Below are 19756 nucleotides of genomic sequence, written 5' to 3'. Positions count from 1 at the left end.
AGCCAAGGAATTAAATCAAGTTCTCTGAGTAAAGCTACACTGTAAAAACTCAAAGCGCTGTAAGGGAAGTCGTCATTTTGCGTCATTTCGCACTCCATAGCTAAGCATTCCAAAATCCCTATGGAAATTATATATCATATATATACTACCTCTTGTTCCAGGGGTTTAAATACATCCACTAGCATCAGCTTTGTGAATTTTGATCTTTTAGTTATTGATTTTTGCTAATGAAACGCTAATCATTGGGGAACACAGGACTACATTAACACTGATGCATGAGCGATTTGAAAATTTGGAAATTACAAAATAATGTGCACCATCAAAGTAAAGCCAGATTACTCTTCTCTTCTCTAATAAATCTTTTTTGTGTTGCTTATGGAGAGCCTACAAAATGTGTACAATGTAATGGATGTGATTTAAGATGTAGTGCAGTACAATACTTCAGTAAAAACATACTTAAGTGGAAGTAAAATTACTACTCAATTACAGTAACATGAGTAAATGTAATTAGTTGCTATTCAGTACTGTTTCAATCAACGTACAATTTCAAGGCAGCAAGGAAACCTGCGCTTTTAATCTGAAGTGCCTTAATATTTTTAGCAGTGCACTCAAACCCAAGAGCTGTTGATAACCCCCCACCCCCCTTCTTTTGTTGTTGTTTGTTGTACAGTCAGTGACCTTGGTAATTACCCCAGGCATATTAGCGTATTAGTTATTTTTACCACCTCTGAAACCCGTGTATCTCCAAAGACATAACCTTTTCAGAAATTACAAAGAAGTGTTCCACTTTCCAAGGACAGCCATGTACTTTTTTGTCATTTTACGGTGCAATGTCACCATGGTAAGACATGAACTTTTTTTTTTTTTTTTCAGAGGGCATTCTTTGCCCTCTTGATTGGATTTTTTGGGGGCACTTTCCTCGTGTATTATGGAATAATACATTTTTTTTCGGGGACACTTTTTGTCCACTTAATTTCTTGGGAATTTCATGAACATTCAAAAGCATCTTTGCATCTGTTAATTTTTGACCCTGGTTATCACTGTAAATTGAATTAATTACACATCTTTAAAACACATCTTTTTACAATCGCTTTTAATTAGGTGGCGGTAAATTGGTTTACATGTATTTAATGTTTTCTCTTTTACTTCTATGTATTTAAATTTTATCCTTCATTGTCCTTTTTATTATTGTTGTTTTTTTTGGTTTTTATGTCCTTTTTATTCTGTAAAGCACTTTGTAGACAGTCTTGTTAAACAGTGCTATACAAATAAAGTTTATTATTATTATTATTATTATTATTATTATGATATCTTGGGAGGCTGTTTGGCTAATGTGTGGTGCACTTCTATTCTAAAGGGTGGACTTTAAATGGGTTTGTCACCCATTGTCTTCAGCTAAGTGTTATGGGTTGTTACAAAGCTTAAAATTGAGATGAAACTGAAATGTCTGGCTACAAAAGACTACACTCTTAATATAGGTGTGTTATTTTCAACACATCAATGTGTCTATATTGGGGCAGGGATGTAGACCTAAACCCAGTTTACCCAGAATAGGTATTTGCCACCTTTTCAGTCTAACATAAATCTTTATTACATAAATTCTCCAAGTACATTATCATCAGTAGTTTCAAACTGATGTGAGCTATATGAGGATAAAGGGAAAAAAGGAATAAATGAATGCTTTTCAGAATATAGTTTACCATCTTTCCAGCCTGATATGAATCTTTAGGAGATAAATTCATATTATAAGTATCAAATGGATGTAAGAACGGATGTTGTGTCAGTGTGCATTGCTGTTGGCACACGTTGTGTTGAGAAGTAACACAAATGAGTGTTGGATGAATCAGTTAGACAAATGGAAGAGCTGAAGATGACAAATCCCTTTTTAAGAGTGTACTCAAGGCCTGGAAATCTGCAAACACACACTCATACCCTCTTATCCAGTCAGCAAGCCCTACAAACGTGTTTCTGTCACACACACGCACGCACACACGCACGCACACACACACACACACACACACACACACACACACGATCCAATTTGTATAGACAAACAGGCTTGGCTACAGATTGCTAACATCAGCAATTGTACTAATACAAACACACAGGCAGAAAAACACACTTATTCGTCATTCTTATCAAAATGGAAGAGGAATGACTGATGTTACACACACACACACACGCACACACACACACACATCAAAACACTTTGTCTCATCACAATGTGAGCGAAAGCCAAATCTCACTCATTCTGACACACAAACACTAGTGTCTCTCTCTCTCGCTGTCTCATTCTCTCACTCCTCTCTCTTTATTCACACCTATTTTTTTGCTCTTCCCATTCTCATTCATTGAGATAAGTGTGTGCATGTACAAAAAGGCAGCCCCAAAAAATGACTCTTCTCTCTCTCTCTCTCTCTGTCATCATTTCTCTTTTTCTTTGTCTCCCCATTTCATTTTTCTCTCTTTTTCATCTACCTCCTCTCCTACCATACGCATCTCATTTTCTCTCTCTCTCCCCTTCCTTCTCCATTTGTCTCTCACGTTTTCTCTTTTTCCCTCGGTGTCGGTGTGAATCTCTAATTGTCTTCCTTTCTCAGCCGTCTGACTTAATCTCTTACCCCTCTTTGTGTGTGTGTGTGTGTGTGTGTGTGTGTGTAGACCTTCCAGACTTTCATTTAGGTAGCACTGCCAATAAAAACACAGGAGTTCCAGGGGTATTACACTCATTTCCATAGACGACCACTCATCTCTCCGCCTCTCTGTGTGTTTTATGCAAACTCTAAACACGCTTTCCACTTTCATGGCATGAAACAAAGGCACGGATAAACTCAAAACTCCTACTTTTCTCTCTTTCGTGTGTTTTACGAAAGCTCTGAGGGCACTTCATTGAAAAAAATTAAGGCTCGTTAAAATTCAAAACTCCTCCTCTCTCTCCATCTCACTTTCGTCTTTTTTTTCCAGGGCTTTTATTCAAGAAAGTAAGTACACTTCACTTAATGACAACATCAAATCCTGGTAAAAAATTGAAACCTGGACTCTCGTTCTCTTCCTTTGGTTATGTGCTTTTTATGTGCAATTTGTAATAAAAAAAAAATAAAAAGGTTCATTGAAATACAAAACAACAAACACTCTTTGTACTGCAGTGCGTATATGTTTCCTCGTACTCGGTGTGTTTTATAATGTGTGTGTGCGTGTGTTTGTGTGTGTGTGCACGTGGGTGGATTTTCATGCCTGCCACTTCATTATTTATCACCATATTAAATTGCCAGGTGCCTCTATGGAGTGTTTACGAAAAATATTCACATTTTATTATGCATTCAGTCAAAGTGGGAGAGAGAGAAGCCAGTGATGGAAAGAGAAAGGCAGGCGCACACACACACACACACACAAACACACACACAGATGCAGATGACTTATTCTTCTTTCTCTTTAAAACAGAGATTGATTATATTCAAGTTGAGAAAAACATGGACACTGAGAAATCTGAACAAGGCCAAAGATCTGGACATCACAAAAATAATACAAATCTTACAAAATATAGTAGACCAAAACTTCATCCTATTTATGTTTCATAGTGTCTTTTACTTACATACTTGAAGTGGATTGTGATACATTAACTATACATTAACTGTAATATGTCATTAACTGTCCAGCTGTCCCATGAAGTGTTTAACCCTCTACATTTTATGCACATTGTGTTGATTATTGCAATTTAGTGATCGGTCATATGGCCTGAATTTTATGATGAAAGTTAAAAATTTTAAATGGTAACAGTATATATCGTGGTATAGTCGGTTTTCTGGTAATTTGAACCCTGTGGGAATGCCTGTTTTTTACCTGGGGTTTCAACAGGACAGTTACTTTAACATTTGTTAAATTAAGCGGAGGTATCACAATTAAGTATTCTGACTATCATTTGAAGTAAAATTTTTGATAAAACAGGAAAAAAAGATGTCAATATTCATACTCAAACATGTTTTGTGTTCAGGTGGTAAAAGAGGTTGCTGGTGTTTCTGCTCTGGCGATGACAGATGTGCTACAGTTTGCAGATGATTTTTTATTTTATTTTATTTGTTTATTTGACAGGGACAATGCTCAATAAATATATTGTGCCAGATATAGCTGTAAGCTAATTTCCATCCGTAGTCCCTGTATATATACCTTTCTGTATATTTCTGTTTTTAGAACCTAACGATGTCCACATGATGGAGGGATGCCCCCTTATTTTATCTCTTCTTCATCTTTGTTTTGTTTGATCACAGATTAGGAGGGACGTTTGCTTCACTTTAACTCCCAAAAAGCTCCTTATCTCTGTTGACATAAAGAAATCTGCATGGGTGCTACCGTAAACCAGTCCTACCCACGTGTTTTCAGGAATTTTGCAACTAATGACGAATAGCTTGATGTTAAAGGACCACATCGACTTTTTGGGAGTTTGGCCAATTGGTCGCCTTGCCCAATATCTGGCAAGAAGATTGGCACCAAAATCATCTCTGTGCCTCTGGTAGATAGATCTGTCCAGTGCGCATGCTAAGACTTGAGCACACAGTATGGCAAGTAACCAGCGCAACTAGCATTATCCTTTAAGTGAGAAAATGAGAACTTACAGCAGCTCTAAGAGGTAGATGGTTAGTTAATTTTAATGACATGCACTCACAATGATCTTCAACGTGCTTATAATGCCTTATAATGTCTTATGAACACCACTTCAAATAAAGTATTATTGATATTTTAAGGCTGTGAGTCAAAAGAAAAATCATCAAAAGAGAAATCCTAATTAATGTTCTGATTAGAACCTGGTTCAATAGTGTAAACTCAGTTACGCATCTGATCCCATTAAATGGTTGTCAGCTGTGGGGTCCATTAATCAGTAAAAGCTTTTTCTAAAATGGAGGAAAAATATCCAATGGAAGCCTCGCCTGCAGAGCTGAGCAAAATTATTCTTCAAGTCCAAAGAAAAACAGCCAACAATGCATATACAGGAGAATTTGGCCAGTATTCACTGGCTGCCAAATTCAACAGTGAGTCAGGGCAGCTGCTTGAGAAATAATGTGGTGTAAAATATTGGCTATAGGTACCTTCAATCAAAACATATCTGTATCAGCCTCCAAAACCCATATCAGTAAACCCTAGGCACAACATCTAAACACTATGACTGAACGCAAACTGAGCAAATCATTGAAAATGTCTGGACTTAGCTTTTAGTTATCTTCATAGTTATTGTAGATGTGAATGGGCCTTAAGAGAAAGACGAGAATTGAGATGGAAAGACGGTCAAACCTTTCCAGAAATTTGAGACCTCAAACATTTAAACCATTCATATATAACGTCAAGGTTTCATCATTTCAAAGTCATCTAATGTCAAAGTCTGAAAGCGAGTAATGATCTCCAATTCAAAATGATGATGAAAGATGAAAAAAGCTGAAGAGATAGATAGGGAGACACAATTAGAAACAGGGAGAAACTCAGAAAAGAGAGAAGGGAGACATTCCACTTACAACTGTTTCAACCTGTTTCTCTATATGCAAACGACACGAAAATGAAAGATTCGTGGTAAAAATAAAGAATGAGGTCATCAGTGAGGTTGACAATGTCAAGTACTTAGGAATCATCTTAGACTCACATCTAAGATTTGATAAACAAGTGAATAATATTTGCAAAAAAGTTAAATCAAATCTCAACTGCTTCAGATTCATCAGAAAGTATCTGCCATTCAGCACAGCCCAGCTCTACATGCATGCCATGATATTCTCACACTTATCATACTGCATCACTACCTGGTCACAAGCCTCACAAACAACTATAAAACCCATCATATCACTATATAACCAGACAATAAAAATCATGGACAAAAAACCAATGAGGTGGCACCATTGTCACATCTTGGAGAAACACAATATGTTCAGCTTCGAAAGCTTCATAAGCTATTCCAACTTAAAGCTTATTTTTAAATGCCTACATGGTCATGCTCCTTCCTTGCTTAATGAATTCGTTACAAGACACCAGCACACCAGTAGAGTCAGCACACGGGCCTCAATAAACGGTAACTGTCGCATTGCAATACGCAAAACCTCATTTGGACAATCAGTCTTCTCTGTTAAAGGAGCAAAACTATGGAACTGTCTGCCCACTGAGCTGAAAATGCAACACAATCTTAATGCTTTTAACAGAGGTATTAAATCATGGCTAAAAGAGAAACAACATTGTTCTCACACTTAATACTTCTGTAGACACACCTGTATTTTGTATTTTGTGTATTTGTGTATGTATTCTTGTGTATGTATTTTTTTTCTCTTTTCTTTCTTTTCTTTTCTTTTTTCTATTTTAACTTTTTTTTTAAAAAGCCTCCTGTGGACAGGTGTTGTAAATTAGCGTTTCGCTACAAACACTAAACACAGTGCATCTGGTCCTTGTGCATAAATGTAAGTTACAATTCTAATGCTACTGTGATGTCCATGCCAAATAAAATACACTAAACTAAACAGTGAAAGTGTTTCGCAGCGAGGTGTCAAGATTTCAAAGTCATCAAAGTCTGTAATCGAATAACAACTCCAATTCAAAAAGCTTGCATTGGAAGACAATAGCAACCATTGATATCAATCATCTAATTAAAAAATAGGAAATTAATGCTAATAGAATCTGACAACAAGGGATTTAATTGGTTGTCTCATTACCGTGGGGAGTTGAAATGATTCTCCTCTGTTTTTTTGTTTTTTTTTCCTTTTTTCCCCACTACCCACCTTTCATCACCAAGATCACATAGACTGGAGTGGAAAAAATATTGAAACATTCTTTCATATCAGCTATTTTTGAAGTTATAATTAACTCGGGCTGAGGAGAAACTGGAAACTTGGAAACACCATGGAAAATCTTGATAGTTTTTTAGCTTGCACTGTGACATGGTTGATACTGTGTGGTGTAAATTCCCTTGGTGTAAAATCACTCCTTAGTTGAAATATCCTCCCCTCTCTTTGTCATTTGATCTGGATTCTTTTCAGGTGGTGGATCAGAGTAGACAGAGCATATTTAACCTTGGCAGTGGAGAGTGGAGGGTTGGCAGAGGGGTTAGACAGATATATTAGTTTGACGAAATGTGGCTTTTATTCAAATTCAGATATCAGCCAGCCAATGTTATTCACCTCCGATAAGATGGAGGTTTCTCCTTTTATTTCCTCAACAGCTTCAGGATGTCGGTCTGTAATGAAACCTGCCTCACTCTGCCTTAAGGAGCTGCTAACCCACCTAAAACTATTTCATTAGTCTGGCTTTCAATGGAAAGTTTTAGGGTGCCTTCACACCAAGCATGTTTGGAGTTGTTAATTTGATCTCTGGAGCGTTTCCTATGGAAGCCCATTACTAAAGACTAAAATTGTGAGTTTTTTTCTCCGAATTCTTACTTTTTGTCTCACAATTCTGACTTTATATTTCACAATTCTGACTTTATATCTCGGAATTCTGACTTTATTTCTTTTTTTTTTTGCGAGAAAAAAAAAAGTCAGAATTCCGACATATAAAGTCAGAATTCTGAGATAAAAAGTCAGAATTGTGAGAAAAAAAGTCAGAATTGCGAGATATAAAGTCAGAATTGAGTCGTTTTTTATTTTATTGAGTGGCGGGAATGGGCTTCCATAGTTTCCCCCTTTAGTACGGTTTGTGAGAACAATGCAATTCGAACTCAGGTGGCACCAAATAACCACACGCTTGAAAATGCAGGTCTCAGTCCTCTTCAAAGATACGTGGGGTGCGGTTTGTTGTGAGAGTTGTTTGTTGAGAGGATTGAGAGCGTAATCCTAACCAACTACGGGAAACAACCCCAAAATGCAAGACGCAAGGTTTTGTGGGTATACAGAGACAGATGTTGGCCAGGAGTTCCTCATGCTTGGAAAGCCTAGCAGAACAAAATTAAGTCTGGACTGATGCTCATATAAATGGTAGAGAAGAAGAGCACAGACAAGCCAGATCAGGTCAGGAAGATTTGTTTTACAGAATGACAACTTTTTACAGAATGAAAACTCTGTCCAAAAAACAAGCTACTTGTGAGTCATGTGACTTTTGTTTACAAGCCTCGGTTCACTTTTGATTGGGCAGTGTGAACCTAAATGAACCAAACATAAAAATGCAACCAAGTCAACTTTTCTACTATGGTTTGGACTGAAGGAAACAAACTGTAGGTGTGATCACACCCATAGTGTCCCATGAGGCTTTTCCATCCTGACAAGAATACTGGAGGAAACATTAAATACTTGTCATTTTTTATTCGTTTTTTTTGGCATGAAAGTGGCTAAATCTATCGGTACTGGCCTTAAAAAACCCATATGAGTATGACTACTTGGCAGTTTCATCCGGGCAGAGAGGCAGTGCTACTTGTGGGACAATAGATTAGAGACATAAGGCTTCCATAACGCTGCTATACTGGGACCTATATTGGAACTGATAGCAGGACTGGGACTCACCAATAGCGCAGAGATACAGAGGGGATGGCAGAGTATAACTAGATAACTGTCGTGTTTTATGTGTGTTTAAGTGCGACTCAATTACTGTGGAGACACAGACTAGGGATAATGGACTGTAAAATTACTGTAACCAATATATGGTTGATCGTAGTATGTTGTCAACCATAACTAATCTGGTGATCCAGTAAAAAATAAGACCCCTCCCAATGCAATATCTTACAGTATCCTCTCCCTATGCTACATTACCATTATTTACATTAGTGATTTAAATATCGTTAACAATAGGGGAGACACAGGGAGGCTCGGGTTGACAAAGGGTACATTAAAATTGTGCTTGTGTGTGTGTATGTGTGTGAGTGTGTGTGTGTATTTAAGTGAGACTTATAGTAGCAAAAGCGTAGACACAAAGAGGTTACGGATACGAAAGTGTAAAATGACTGTAACTAATGTGTGCATAGTAGATGCTGTATATAGTGTGGCTGCCATGACTAATGTGTTGACAATAGCCAACTAGCAATAGGTCTCTCAATACATTCCTGCAACCTGCAACACATACACACACACGGCACACACACACACACACACACACACACACACACAGATTGGAAGCTTTAGAGATGGAAAAAGACACAAAGAGAAAAACTTGAGCGCAGCCTACATGGTGTGAAGACCATACTGCCAACTACTGTGTGTGTGTGTGTGTGTGTGTGTGTGTGGGAGCAGAATACAAGAGAGAAGCTGCAGACTGACCCTGTGAAAATAAACGTATCTAATGCTAGTGGATGGCAGTAAATAGCCAGCGTACCTAGTGTACTGACACGGGAGCAGTGAGTTCTCTATGTAATGTCATGTATTCAGAGGATAATGCACTTTTATGTGACTTTCTATAACTAAGTTGTGTTCTTCCTTGCTGTTTTGTTAAACCCGCAATAAGCGATATCAGACCTTATAACCAATCCTGAAACTAATATGTGCTGTGTGGAGATTTCATTGAGACATAATGATATAAACCAATATTCACACAGCGGGCCAGATGTGTTGCTGTTTTCACCCCTTTTCTAAAGCTTGTTGTCAAAATCCGGACCGACTCGAAGCTCCTCCCGCTCCATTCAGTAGCTTTCCAATTTTTTAAAACTAGCTTGTCACCTTCCTCGCTGTTTAAAAGCGCGTTCACCCCTCCTCCCATTCCTGAAAAAAACTCTCGTAAGTTAACTTGCTACCTGCCTCTTCACTTGTCATTGTGGGACATGTAATCTTCAGCGGGACAAAGATCTGGCAAAGTGAGACTGGTAACTTCTCAGCAAGTACGTTTAGCTTAGCTATTAGCATTTATCCTTCCATTTGTCCTTAGTAGGCCTCCGTAGTGCAAAGGCTTTGCTGTGTGATATTTAGACGTTCCTGTCGCCCTCTAGTGGTCAGAAAAATTGCTTATTGCAGCTTTAATGTTGTTTTTCAGTCTGAAAAAAATCTAATGTAATGAATGTGTGACACAAGTTGGAAAATAGATTTGGCTATAGTCCTGGAAAGTAAGCCATTTGTAAAACTGTATTGGTATAAAAAGCTTACAGCATTCCACTAGCATTGACTGATATTCCCTGAAATCCTTTTAAAAGAAATAAAAATCCCTGACATTTCCTGTCTGGATTCTGTGATATTCAGGAATGACATGACCAGTGGGAAGCCTGATTTAAACTGAATTAATGAAGGTTCTATTCCAAAACAATACAGGCCTTAAGTTCCCTCCCACTCTTAAAAAAATATATCATTATTATTGTTAGTTTTGTGTTACCTATCAAGTCATAAGAGTAGGTGTCACTCTTCAAATGGTGGATATCTTCATTTTAGAAGAACGCTATAGCTGTGTGTGTGTGCGTGTGTGTGTGTGTGTGTGTGTGTGTGTGTGTCTGTGTCTGTGTGCGTGTGTGTGACTGACAGCAGCACCTGACAGTCGTGTTGGGTGTCCCTTGACACAACAGGTGTGTGTGTGTGTGTGTGTGTGTGTGTCTGTGCACGTATGTGTGATTGTCCGAGTGTACAGTATCTGGCTATGGGTGAGTGTGTGTGTGTGTGTGTGTGTATCAATGGAGGGATTATCACCTCGAAATGAGAACATTCACACTCCTCTGTCACTCCTCACCCCATTCTCTCTTCCTTTCATCTTTAAAGGACCCAATAAATGCCCATACACACCTCTTTCTCTCCCTCTCTCTCACTCGGTCAGACTCTCTATCTTTTGCATTCTCTCTCACTCAGTATCTACAGTAGCTAGAAAAAAACATATTCACACCCCCTTGACTTTTTCTTGTGCCACAAAAGTTGAAGTTATGAATGCATGCATTTGGGATTGTTGGTCTAAAATCAATGCAAAGTACTTATTTCTATCAAAGTGGAGTGGGCATTCAAGAAATGTATGTGAACGTCTAATAGTACGTCTAATAAATTTCAAATTGCAATTTCAAAATTGCTCTATTTTTACCATTCTTGTGAAAAAGTATCATCCAAGGTTTTTTCAATACATGTTAATTAGGGGTGTCACGATTTCGATTCTAAATCGAAAATCGATTGAAATGAGCGTTCGATTTCGACCTTCGAAATCACAAGCAGGTTCGCGATTCTCAGAGTATTTTTTTTCTCTCCACCTCTGCCTACTTGCACGTGTCTGAAGAAAAAAAAACATTTCAATGACGACACAGCGTAGCTGCTAGAGAGCGCCCGTTCTATATTTCACTATAGCGCCCAAGAGCGCCCGTCATTTTTAAATCGTTTAAAATGTACCAGAAACTGAACCGGAACCAGAAAATACTGTATATCTGGTGACACTGAGACGTTTGATTTTCCCCGGGTTTAGTCGTCCTCCACCGGTAACGTTAGATCTAAAAATGGCTTCGCCGGCTAAGCGTCACGCTTTTAAAACCTTCTGGAAGCTGTCAGATTGTGTTGTGAGACAGAACCTGACCCGCCGTGTATAGTGGAAAGTTACGAAGACATTGTGAGTTGAAGTCTTTTGATCGAAATTGCTTGTTCTTGCTCGATAAAACAAGACACAAGATCACCTTCACTAAACAGCGGGAGCTACCTGGCTCTTACCGCCGGAGACAGACGCTGTTTTCCGGGAGGCAGTACGCCGAAGAGTCGGTAGGAGGACTGGCCGAGTTGCAGCGACTTTTATCCATATAAGTTTGGCGACTTTTTCCATATTTGTTTGGCGACTATTATTGTCTGATCTTATTACTGTGTGGGCTGAAGCACTGGAGGTTTTGTATGGATTTTGAAAGCTTATCATTAGCCAAGATAGGAAGGATCTGTTTTGTTGTCATACTGTGAATGTTGACACTGAAGTAAGGAGACACGCTGAATCGCCTTGCCATGTATTTGGTACCAAATTAAAGGGAAAGTTGTGTTTTTTTAAATGGAAAAACTTTGAAAAAATTTGACCATATGGCCTTAGTGTGGAACATTCCAAAAAAAAATACGGCAGTTATATCACACTTGATACCATCTTTTTAAAGAATTAGAAAATGTAAATGACAGTTGTCAGGGCATAAAACCAATGATCTGTTGATCTTTACAAATCAAGATTCGATAATCTAACAATGGCATAGCCGTCAGTGCTGAAAAAAAATCATAATCATAAATCGAAAATCGAATCGAATCGTGACCTTAAAATCGAAAGTCAAATCGAATCGTGGATTTGGAGAATTGTGACACCCCTAATGTTAATAGGTTTTTGCCGTAGGGAGTAGATGTGTTACTTTTGGATGGCATTGGATTTGAAGATAAAATAAACTATCATCCTTCCATCACTGTATATAAACGTACAGAGGGTGAACTTTTCAGTAGTTGTTTTTCTGTCAAACTTCTTCATTGACTTAAAATTAACATTTGAGACGAGAAAGGGATCTGACTACCCTAACTCTATTTGTTCTGGCATCAATCAAAGTCTCAAAGCAGAGCAGCTAGGATTTTAATGGGTACAAACAGATTAAATCACATCATTCCAGTTCTTCACTGGTTACCTGATCCAATCACTTTTAAAGCACAATTCAGACTGAAACAAGGCTACATCGCAGACTTTTGAATACTCTGTGAGCCAATTTAATCTAAATGAGAATAGCCTGGTTAAAAGAAATGTGCATTGTGAAAGGCAACTTATTTATCTTCTCATCAGCCTATTCAAGTCCTAGATATCAATAACATAACGTTGCTCTTGGGTGAAAGTTACACGTTAATAAAGTAATGTGTTATTTTTATGTTTTGGGTGCTTTTGGGTTCAACCTTTGAGTTTCCCTTTGGCCCAGGTTAAAAATAACTGAAACTGTCCTTTAAGATGATTTGGTGCTATGCTAAAGTGTTAGCAGGGAGCCTACTATCACTCAACATAGTTTATGCTAAAGCGTTAGCATGGAGCGCTAGAGCCAACAATCTACTGGGGAGAAAGAGGGGAGGGGGGGAGCAGAGAAAGATGGGAGGAGAGGGAGAAGAAAGAGAGAAAGCAGGGAGGAGAAAGAAGGTCGAAAGAAGGAGAAGAGAAGGAGAAGAAAGAGGAGGAGGAGAGGGAGAAGAAATAGAGAAAGAGGGGAGGAGGAAAGAGGAAAGAAACATGCTTGCCCATAGGTAAATATGGTAATAGCTATATTTGGCATTCAAGTTGGAAAAGCTTATAGCTCAAAATGCTGTGTGTCTGTGTGTGTGTGTGTGTGTGTGTGTATGTGTGTGTGTGTGTGTGTGTGTGTGCGTGTGCTTTTCCAGGCCACTCAAAGATTTATTCCCTTGGCTGTAAATATTTGTGAAAAACTTTATTTGTAAGTCTGCTCGCGAACAGAGAAAGAGACTCTCACTGACAGACTGGGTTAAAGAGAGAGAGGGAGAGAGAGGGAGAGACAGCCATGGTATCATGTATAGTGTGTGTGTGTGTGTGTGTGTGTGTGTGTGTGTGTGTGTGTGTGTGAGAGAGAGAGAGAGAGAGAGAGAGAGAGAGAGAATATAAGATTGAGGTATGTGGCAGTTGGTGAGTGTTTAGTCTGCACAGATTAACTATAGAGTCTATATGATACCACGGCTGTCTAACACACACACACACACACACACACACACACACACACACACACACACACACACACACACACAGTCTATATGATACCATGTCTGTCTATAGGAATGTTGAGGGGAGACACAGCCATTCTTTGAATAGTTAAAGGTCATAATGATCCAAAGAATAAAGTTTGACCTGCTGTAGATGGACTATATAACATATACAGCCCAAACTAGGGCTAGACTGATTTATGGGGCTGATATTGTCCTCTTATTAAAAATCAGATGTGGTCCAGTCAGTGTGGTCCACTTCTAATATGATGAATATGGTGCAGTTTGATTGATTACATATTTATTGTAGAATTGATCAATACTACACTGGTTGCCTATGGGAAGACCTTAACCTGAATTGATTCTAATGAGACATTTTGATCAATGTGTATGTAAGTAGTATCCAATAGCACTTTGACTTGGTTTATCTTTGGTCCTTGCAGCTCACTTTGTTATCCACACTGATTTCGTCTCAGCTGACAAAACTCCATGGACAGAAGTAGTAGCAATGATAAATTATACTTAAACTAGGAGTAATCATTTTTTTTCTTATACCATATAAAGCTTTTTTTAGTTTGAGGAGCAATTTTACTTGACGTTGTAGGAATGCCAAATCTAACTTGGTGAAATGTGTTCAGAGAATGGGCAACAGGATGAGGAGTTTAAACCGAGCTGGGAAAACACGTCAGGAATTAATCATGACGTCTTGTTGTCTTAAACATCTCTTGATTTATATCTTTGTGGCATCACCGTACTTTTTAAACTGTGGCTTATTGATATTAATGTTGTACTTTGACATACACTACCAGTCAAAAGTTTGGGGACACCACATTTTTCTTTATTGTTAATATTTTCCACATTTTAGAATAATAGTGAAGACATCAAAACTATGAACAAACACAAATGGAATTATGCAGAGACCAAACAAGTGTTAAACAAATCAAAACGATCTTATTTTTTAGATTATTTACAGTAGCCGCCTTTTGCCTTGATGAGGCTTTGGAAAGAAAATTCATTCATAGGCATCAACGTCACTATTTATATTTGTCTAAGAAACAAATTTCAAGCATTTAAGCAGAAGCCTTTAGATCAAAGTGGCCTTAAAATAATGAAAAACATAGTACATTCAATCAGGTGTGTCCAAACTTTTGACTGGTAGTGTATTTGGTCGAAGGCAGACAGATATAGCTTTGCAAATGTCTATAGGGGAAAATATGTTTTTATTGAAAAAGTGAACTAAGAAAAGATAGATGCTTGAAAGAGTGACACCGACTGAGAGCTGAGTGTGAAACCTGAGTTGCTGATGAAATACCGGCTTCTGCTCGTTTCAAAGTGATCTGGCATTTTATACTTGAAATATGGCATTGTTTTGAACTCTTGTTTTAGACCAAATCAAACGATGATGAAACTGGGAAGAGGGATAATATCGGAATAAAAAATAGGTGATCTTGAGGACACACTCAAATTGACTTATCACTGGTCATTGAGCACCAATAGACCATCCCTCCATCCATCATCTATCTGTCTATCTATCTATCTGCCACCTATCTGGAGGGCTGTGTGCTCTGCTCACATAAAAAAAACAAATCGACCCGCGCATGAACTTCTTGCTGATGAAACTGTGTTGCTACTCATACTCCATTTCTGAAGATAGTAGATTTTTTGGTTGATGGATTTGGCAGGTAGGTGGAAGGGTAGATTGCTTTCCAAAGATAAATAACTCAAACTGGGGGACATGAAATCTAAAGGCCCGATGTTATAATGGGTCAGCAAAGTTCCAGAAAGTCTATCTTCCATCTTTGAGTCAAGCTCTTCACGAAGGGATGTGAATACACCCAAAACTGACATGGTAAAATACATTTGAGATTCCATTCCAGATTCCATTTTGAGAACTGCTTCAGAAAGTAGCATTCGGACACAAATTCCCTCCAAAAATATCCATCTTAAAGGACTACTCAGACTTTTTGGGTGTTTGGTCCATTGGGCATCTAAATCATTTCTGTAGCTGTGTTCGGAATGGTTCACTCGTTCACTAACTCACTATTCCCTATGGAGTGTTTGTCATATAGTGAACTATATGGTAACTACCGAACAGCCTTTCGGACACTACATTAAACATCGTGGCTTCAAAAAAATGCGCTGGATGTTTGTGTGACGCACCTGAATGCGCCTAGCATCTCATAAACAAACTAAGCACTCATGACAGCACGTTGAAATGTACTCAGGTATCGATTTTGCGAAGTTTTGAACATTACATTACAAATAAATTGTTGAAATTCTAATCATGTGCATGTGTGGTTTTGTCAACTAAGGTTGGTTTGGCAAACAATAAGCTTGTGAGCTAACGTGCTAGTCGTGCTAGCGACTAGCACGACTCTTCCTCTTCTGTGGTGAGACGCGATCGCATTGCATTGTGATATACAGGAGAAATTGTAGGGTGCATCGTCTGTTCACTACAATTTGCAGTGCTTTGTGAGTATTTTATAGTGGACTGTATAGTGAATCAAATTAACCGCTGAGAATTCGGACCCAAGCACAAAATGGCGGATACACTGTAGTGCACTATTTCTGTGATAGGGAAAGTTTTCGAACAGAGCTTGTGTGCACATGCTAATGCTGTATCATATAGTAGCCCTAGCATGGGCGTAGCTAATTTGTTGAAGTTAACCAGACAGCTAAAGTTTTGCGTTGTTGATTCAAGTTCACTAATGTTGAAGACTGAGGTTTTGTTTTTAGATGTTATGAATCTATAGGCCATAGAATAAAAAAACAATGGCAACTTTGGATTACTAAAAGATTTATCTTCATAATTTGAATAATGCTAGTCGCCAATGGTTACTGAATATGCACATGCTAAATGCTAAAGCGTTAGCATGCACACCGGACATAGACGCAGAGATGATTGTAAAGCATTAAGTAGGTTGTTAAAGTCATATATTTACCTCTGGATAATACATCAAAAGTGTTACAAGATCCACAATTCATAATGACTGATGAATGAAGTAATTCATGAAATTAACATATTATTTAAACTCAAGTGGCTGATAACAGTCACACACATAATGCTTTATGATGCATTATGACAGTTATTGATGTGGTTATGATGTGATTATGTAGGTTTACAGTACCTTATGACCAAAATAAATATATAGCCCATGCTAAACACACAACAGTCTCATAACTGTATCATACCAGATTCATAATGTATATTTTATGACATTTTCCAGTGTAATTATAATGTAATTACCTTGTGACCAACATTTACTGTATTTTGCTTAATGTTTCACGTTCAAAGACAAATAAGATTGAGACTAAATTATATTTTTTGCAGTGCACGAGGTAGAAAGAAAGAAAGAAACAAACAAACAAACAAACAAACAAAGACAGAAACAATGAAAAAAAACAACCAACCAACTTGTACATCCAGCTTTGAGGGTGTTTGATTTCCCTTCCTAGAGGGCAGAAAAGGAGTGCTGACTGGAGGGTCCAGCAGAGGATGGATGCATTTGATTTGCCATGCAGGGAGCGCCTCCGGGTCACACAGCATTTATTTTTCAGCTCCACCCCTCCGACTTAGATTGGTATTTCTCACCCCATCCCCTGGCTGGCTCACAGCTTGTTTCATCTCCAAGTCTGTGTGAGTGTGTGTGTGTGTGTGTGTGTGTGTGTGTGTGTGTGTATGTGTGTCAATTAGTATTTCTTACACATACATTCATACAAACCACACACAGCACACACACACTCACAGGGTCTGTCTGTGAAAGATGATACTCTGAACTCTGTGTGTGAGAGTGTGTGTGTGTGTGTGTGTGTGTGTGTGTGTGTGTGTGTGCGTGTGTGTGTGTGTTGGACCTTCATAAGGATGTAATGCTAAGCCAGGGACATGGATTGGCTGTCCTACTCCCCCCCCCCCCCCCCCCCCCCCCCCCATCACACACACACACCAACTATTGGGGTCTGGAAAGAGAATACAGACAGACGTTTCTCCCTCTATCAATATATCAGTCCACCCCCCCACCCACCCCCCTCTCTCTCTCTCTCTCTCTCTGTCTCTCTCTCTCTATATGGGTGACGATAGGTATTCTAATAAAGAGAGAAAGAGACAGAAAAAGGGAGAGCGAGTGAGAGAGAGAGGAGGCTACAGATTGTCCGGTGAATTGTAGGTCAGGTTTAAAGTCACCCCCCATAAACTGTGTGTGTGTGTGTGTGTGTGTGTGCACTCGTGTGTGCGTGTGTATAGACAGCGGCAGGACAATAGCCCTTTATAAGGTCGTCAGCGTGACATTACACTCTGCCGGAGAGAACAGTGGTTTCTCCGAACGGCGGAGGAACGCGCGGGGCGAGAGACACCGTGACAAAGAGAGAGAGGGAGCTACAAATTGCCTGGTGAATAGGGGATTCAAAGTTCAAATTAGCCAATAAAGCGGAGGTCACGCCTGGAAAGACCACACACCCACCTCAGGATGCTCTCTAGCACTTTAAAAGGACAATTCCGCCCAAATAATGAACACAGTGCTAGTTTAATATTGTGAGAATCAAGAGTTGTAAGAGTAAGCTTATCTATGTCCATTTGGACATTTATTTCTATTAAAATGTAGCCCAATATAACTGTAAATTAACAATCCGCAAATTTTTCATAGGAATAAATACCATACAATAGTGATTCAACCTATAGCCAGTTTACATTTGCCGTTCTAAACACCTATGAGGGAGTCCTTCTTTCCTCTGCTGCACAGGAAGTGATGCGTTTTATGTTTATGGAACAAACGACAGTAGTTTGTTTGGAAAAAATATAAGAAGGTACAAGAAATATGATTATATGTATTATTACAGTACTGACAAATGAGCAGTGACCTGCAATCAATAATACACTATTTTTCTAGATAACGTCACCTTTTGTTTGTATTTAGAATACATAATGCCATTAAAGTTGCCGGCCAGTACAGAGGCTTGTAGTTAATGTATTGAATAGAATAGGAATAGAAACAAATGGAATAGATAGATAGATAGATAGATATAATAAGTTGTCAGTTTACCTTGTTTCCAGAGGCACATTGCTACCCAGCACCCAGCTGTCTTGCAGCGGGACGCTCTCGGGGGGCGTGGTCTGCAGCTCGGCTGGTGATTGGCCGGCCACGGGGGCCGGGCTTCCAGTGGGAGGGGCTAACTGCCGCGTCGAATTCAGGGATTGGCCAGCGTGGTGCGTGGAGCTAAGGGACTGGTTGAGAGCCGTCACCGAGGGCTGCTGGCGGTGAGGGGGCGGGACGGGAGGCAGGGTAGGGTGGTGATTGGGCGGTTGCTCTGTTAATGACAGGAGAGAGGCGTGGTTAGGGGGGGGATGCTTGGTTCATTTTTGTCAAATTAACTCATTTAACACACATCTGCAAAAAGTCAACTTGGCACACACTGACAAAAACTGGTTGATTTCCTTTTTGACAACTATGTTTCTTTTTTTCTTTTTTTTCAATTTATAATGCATTAACAGTGAGCTAGCTGGGTCACTGGCTCAACAAACATACATGCATGGGAAATACACGGTATGTCAGCTGTCAATTCCAGTAAAAAAACAATGAGATGAGATAAAAAGACAAAGATAAACTACACACAAAACCTATATATAAAAGCATGTTTAAAGAAAGAAAAATAAAAAAAATTGCATGTGAGATGGCTGCTTTCACACAATCCCTTGCACTGGTCACTAAGTCACAAAACTATCTTCAAGGTCTCTCATATTCTAGTTGAGCGTTAGGGGTTTGGGTTAGCGGTTCCCACAGAACTTGGATGGATAGAACGGTCTTTCCCATTCAAACCAACATTGCTGGATGGAGAGGCGGCCATTTTTATGTGTACCGTTGGGCTAGCTTCCGTATGAACTGATTTACTGCAAGTCGCTGAGGAGAGAGGATTTTTGCAGCAAGGACCAAAGCAATGGGAAACTGGCTCTGCAGCTGAATTAAGTTGTCACTCATGCTACATCTTTTTAAGTAGGTCAAAAGTTTGACATCTGTGCACAGTTAGTAGGTCATAGTAACTAACGCTTAAAATTCAATAGTCGCCATTTTATGCTGTACTAGCCAAATTGCCATGACAAACTAGTGGAAGGATGGTTCTGTCCATTCAAGTTCTGTGGAGGTTCCATTCCCCAGAACAAGGCACTAACACTGCCAGGGTTAAGGGTTTGATATTATTTTACTTGTTTTGTCGTTACTGTCAGTGTC

At 39.0% G+C, this 19756-nt stretch overlaps 1 protein-coding gene across 5 annotated transcripts in view; it reads right to left on the bottom strand.

Moving 5' to 3' along the window:
* The window catches only part of tenm3 (teneurin transmembrane protein 3), a 284166-nt gene that overhangs the window by 131902 nt on the left and 132508 nt on the right, over positions 1-19756 (bottom strand). For all 5 annotated transcript variants that reach the window (XM_078282759.1, XM_078282760.1, XM_078282758.1 and 2 more), the window contains one exon: positions 18575-18839. In XM_078282759.1, the coding sequence (XP_078138885.1) occupies positions 18575-18839 (265 nt within the window). The remainder of the gene's footprint in view (positions 1-18574; positions 18840-19756) is intronic.

This window comes from Centroberyx gerrardi, chromosome 3 (genome assembly GCF_048128805.1).
Source record: "Centroberyx gerrardi isolate f3 chromosome 3, fCenGer3.hap1.cur.20231027, whole genome shotgun sequence".
NCBI classification, from domain to species: Eukaryota; Metazoa; Chordata; class Actinopteri; order Beryciformes; family Berycidae; genus Centroberyx; species Centroberyx gerrardi.
Note: the sequence above shows the minus strand (reverse complement) of the source record. Positions and strands in the feature narration are given on the sequence as shown.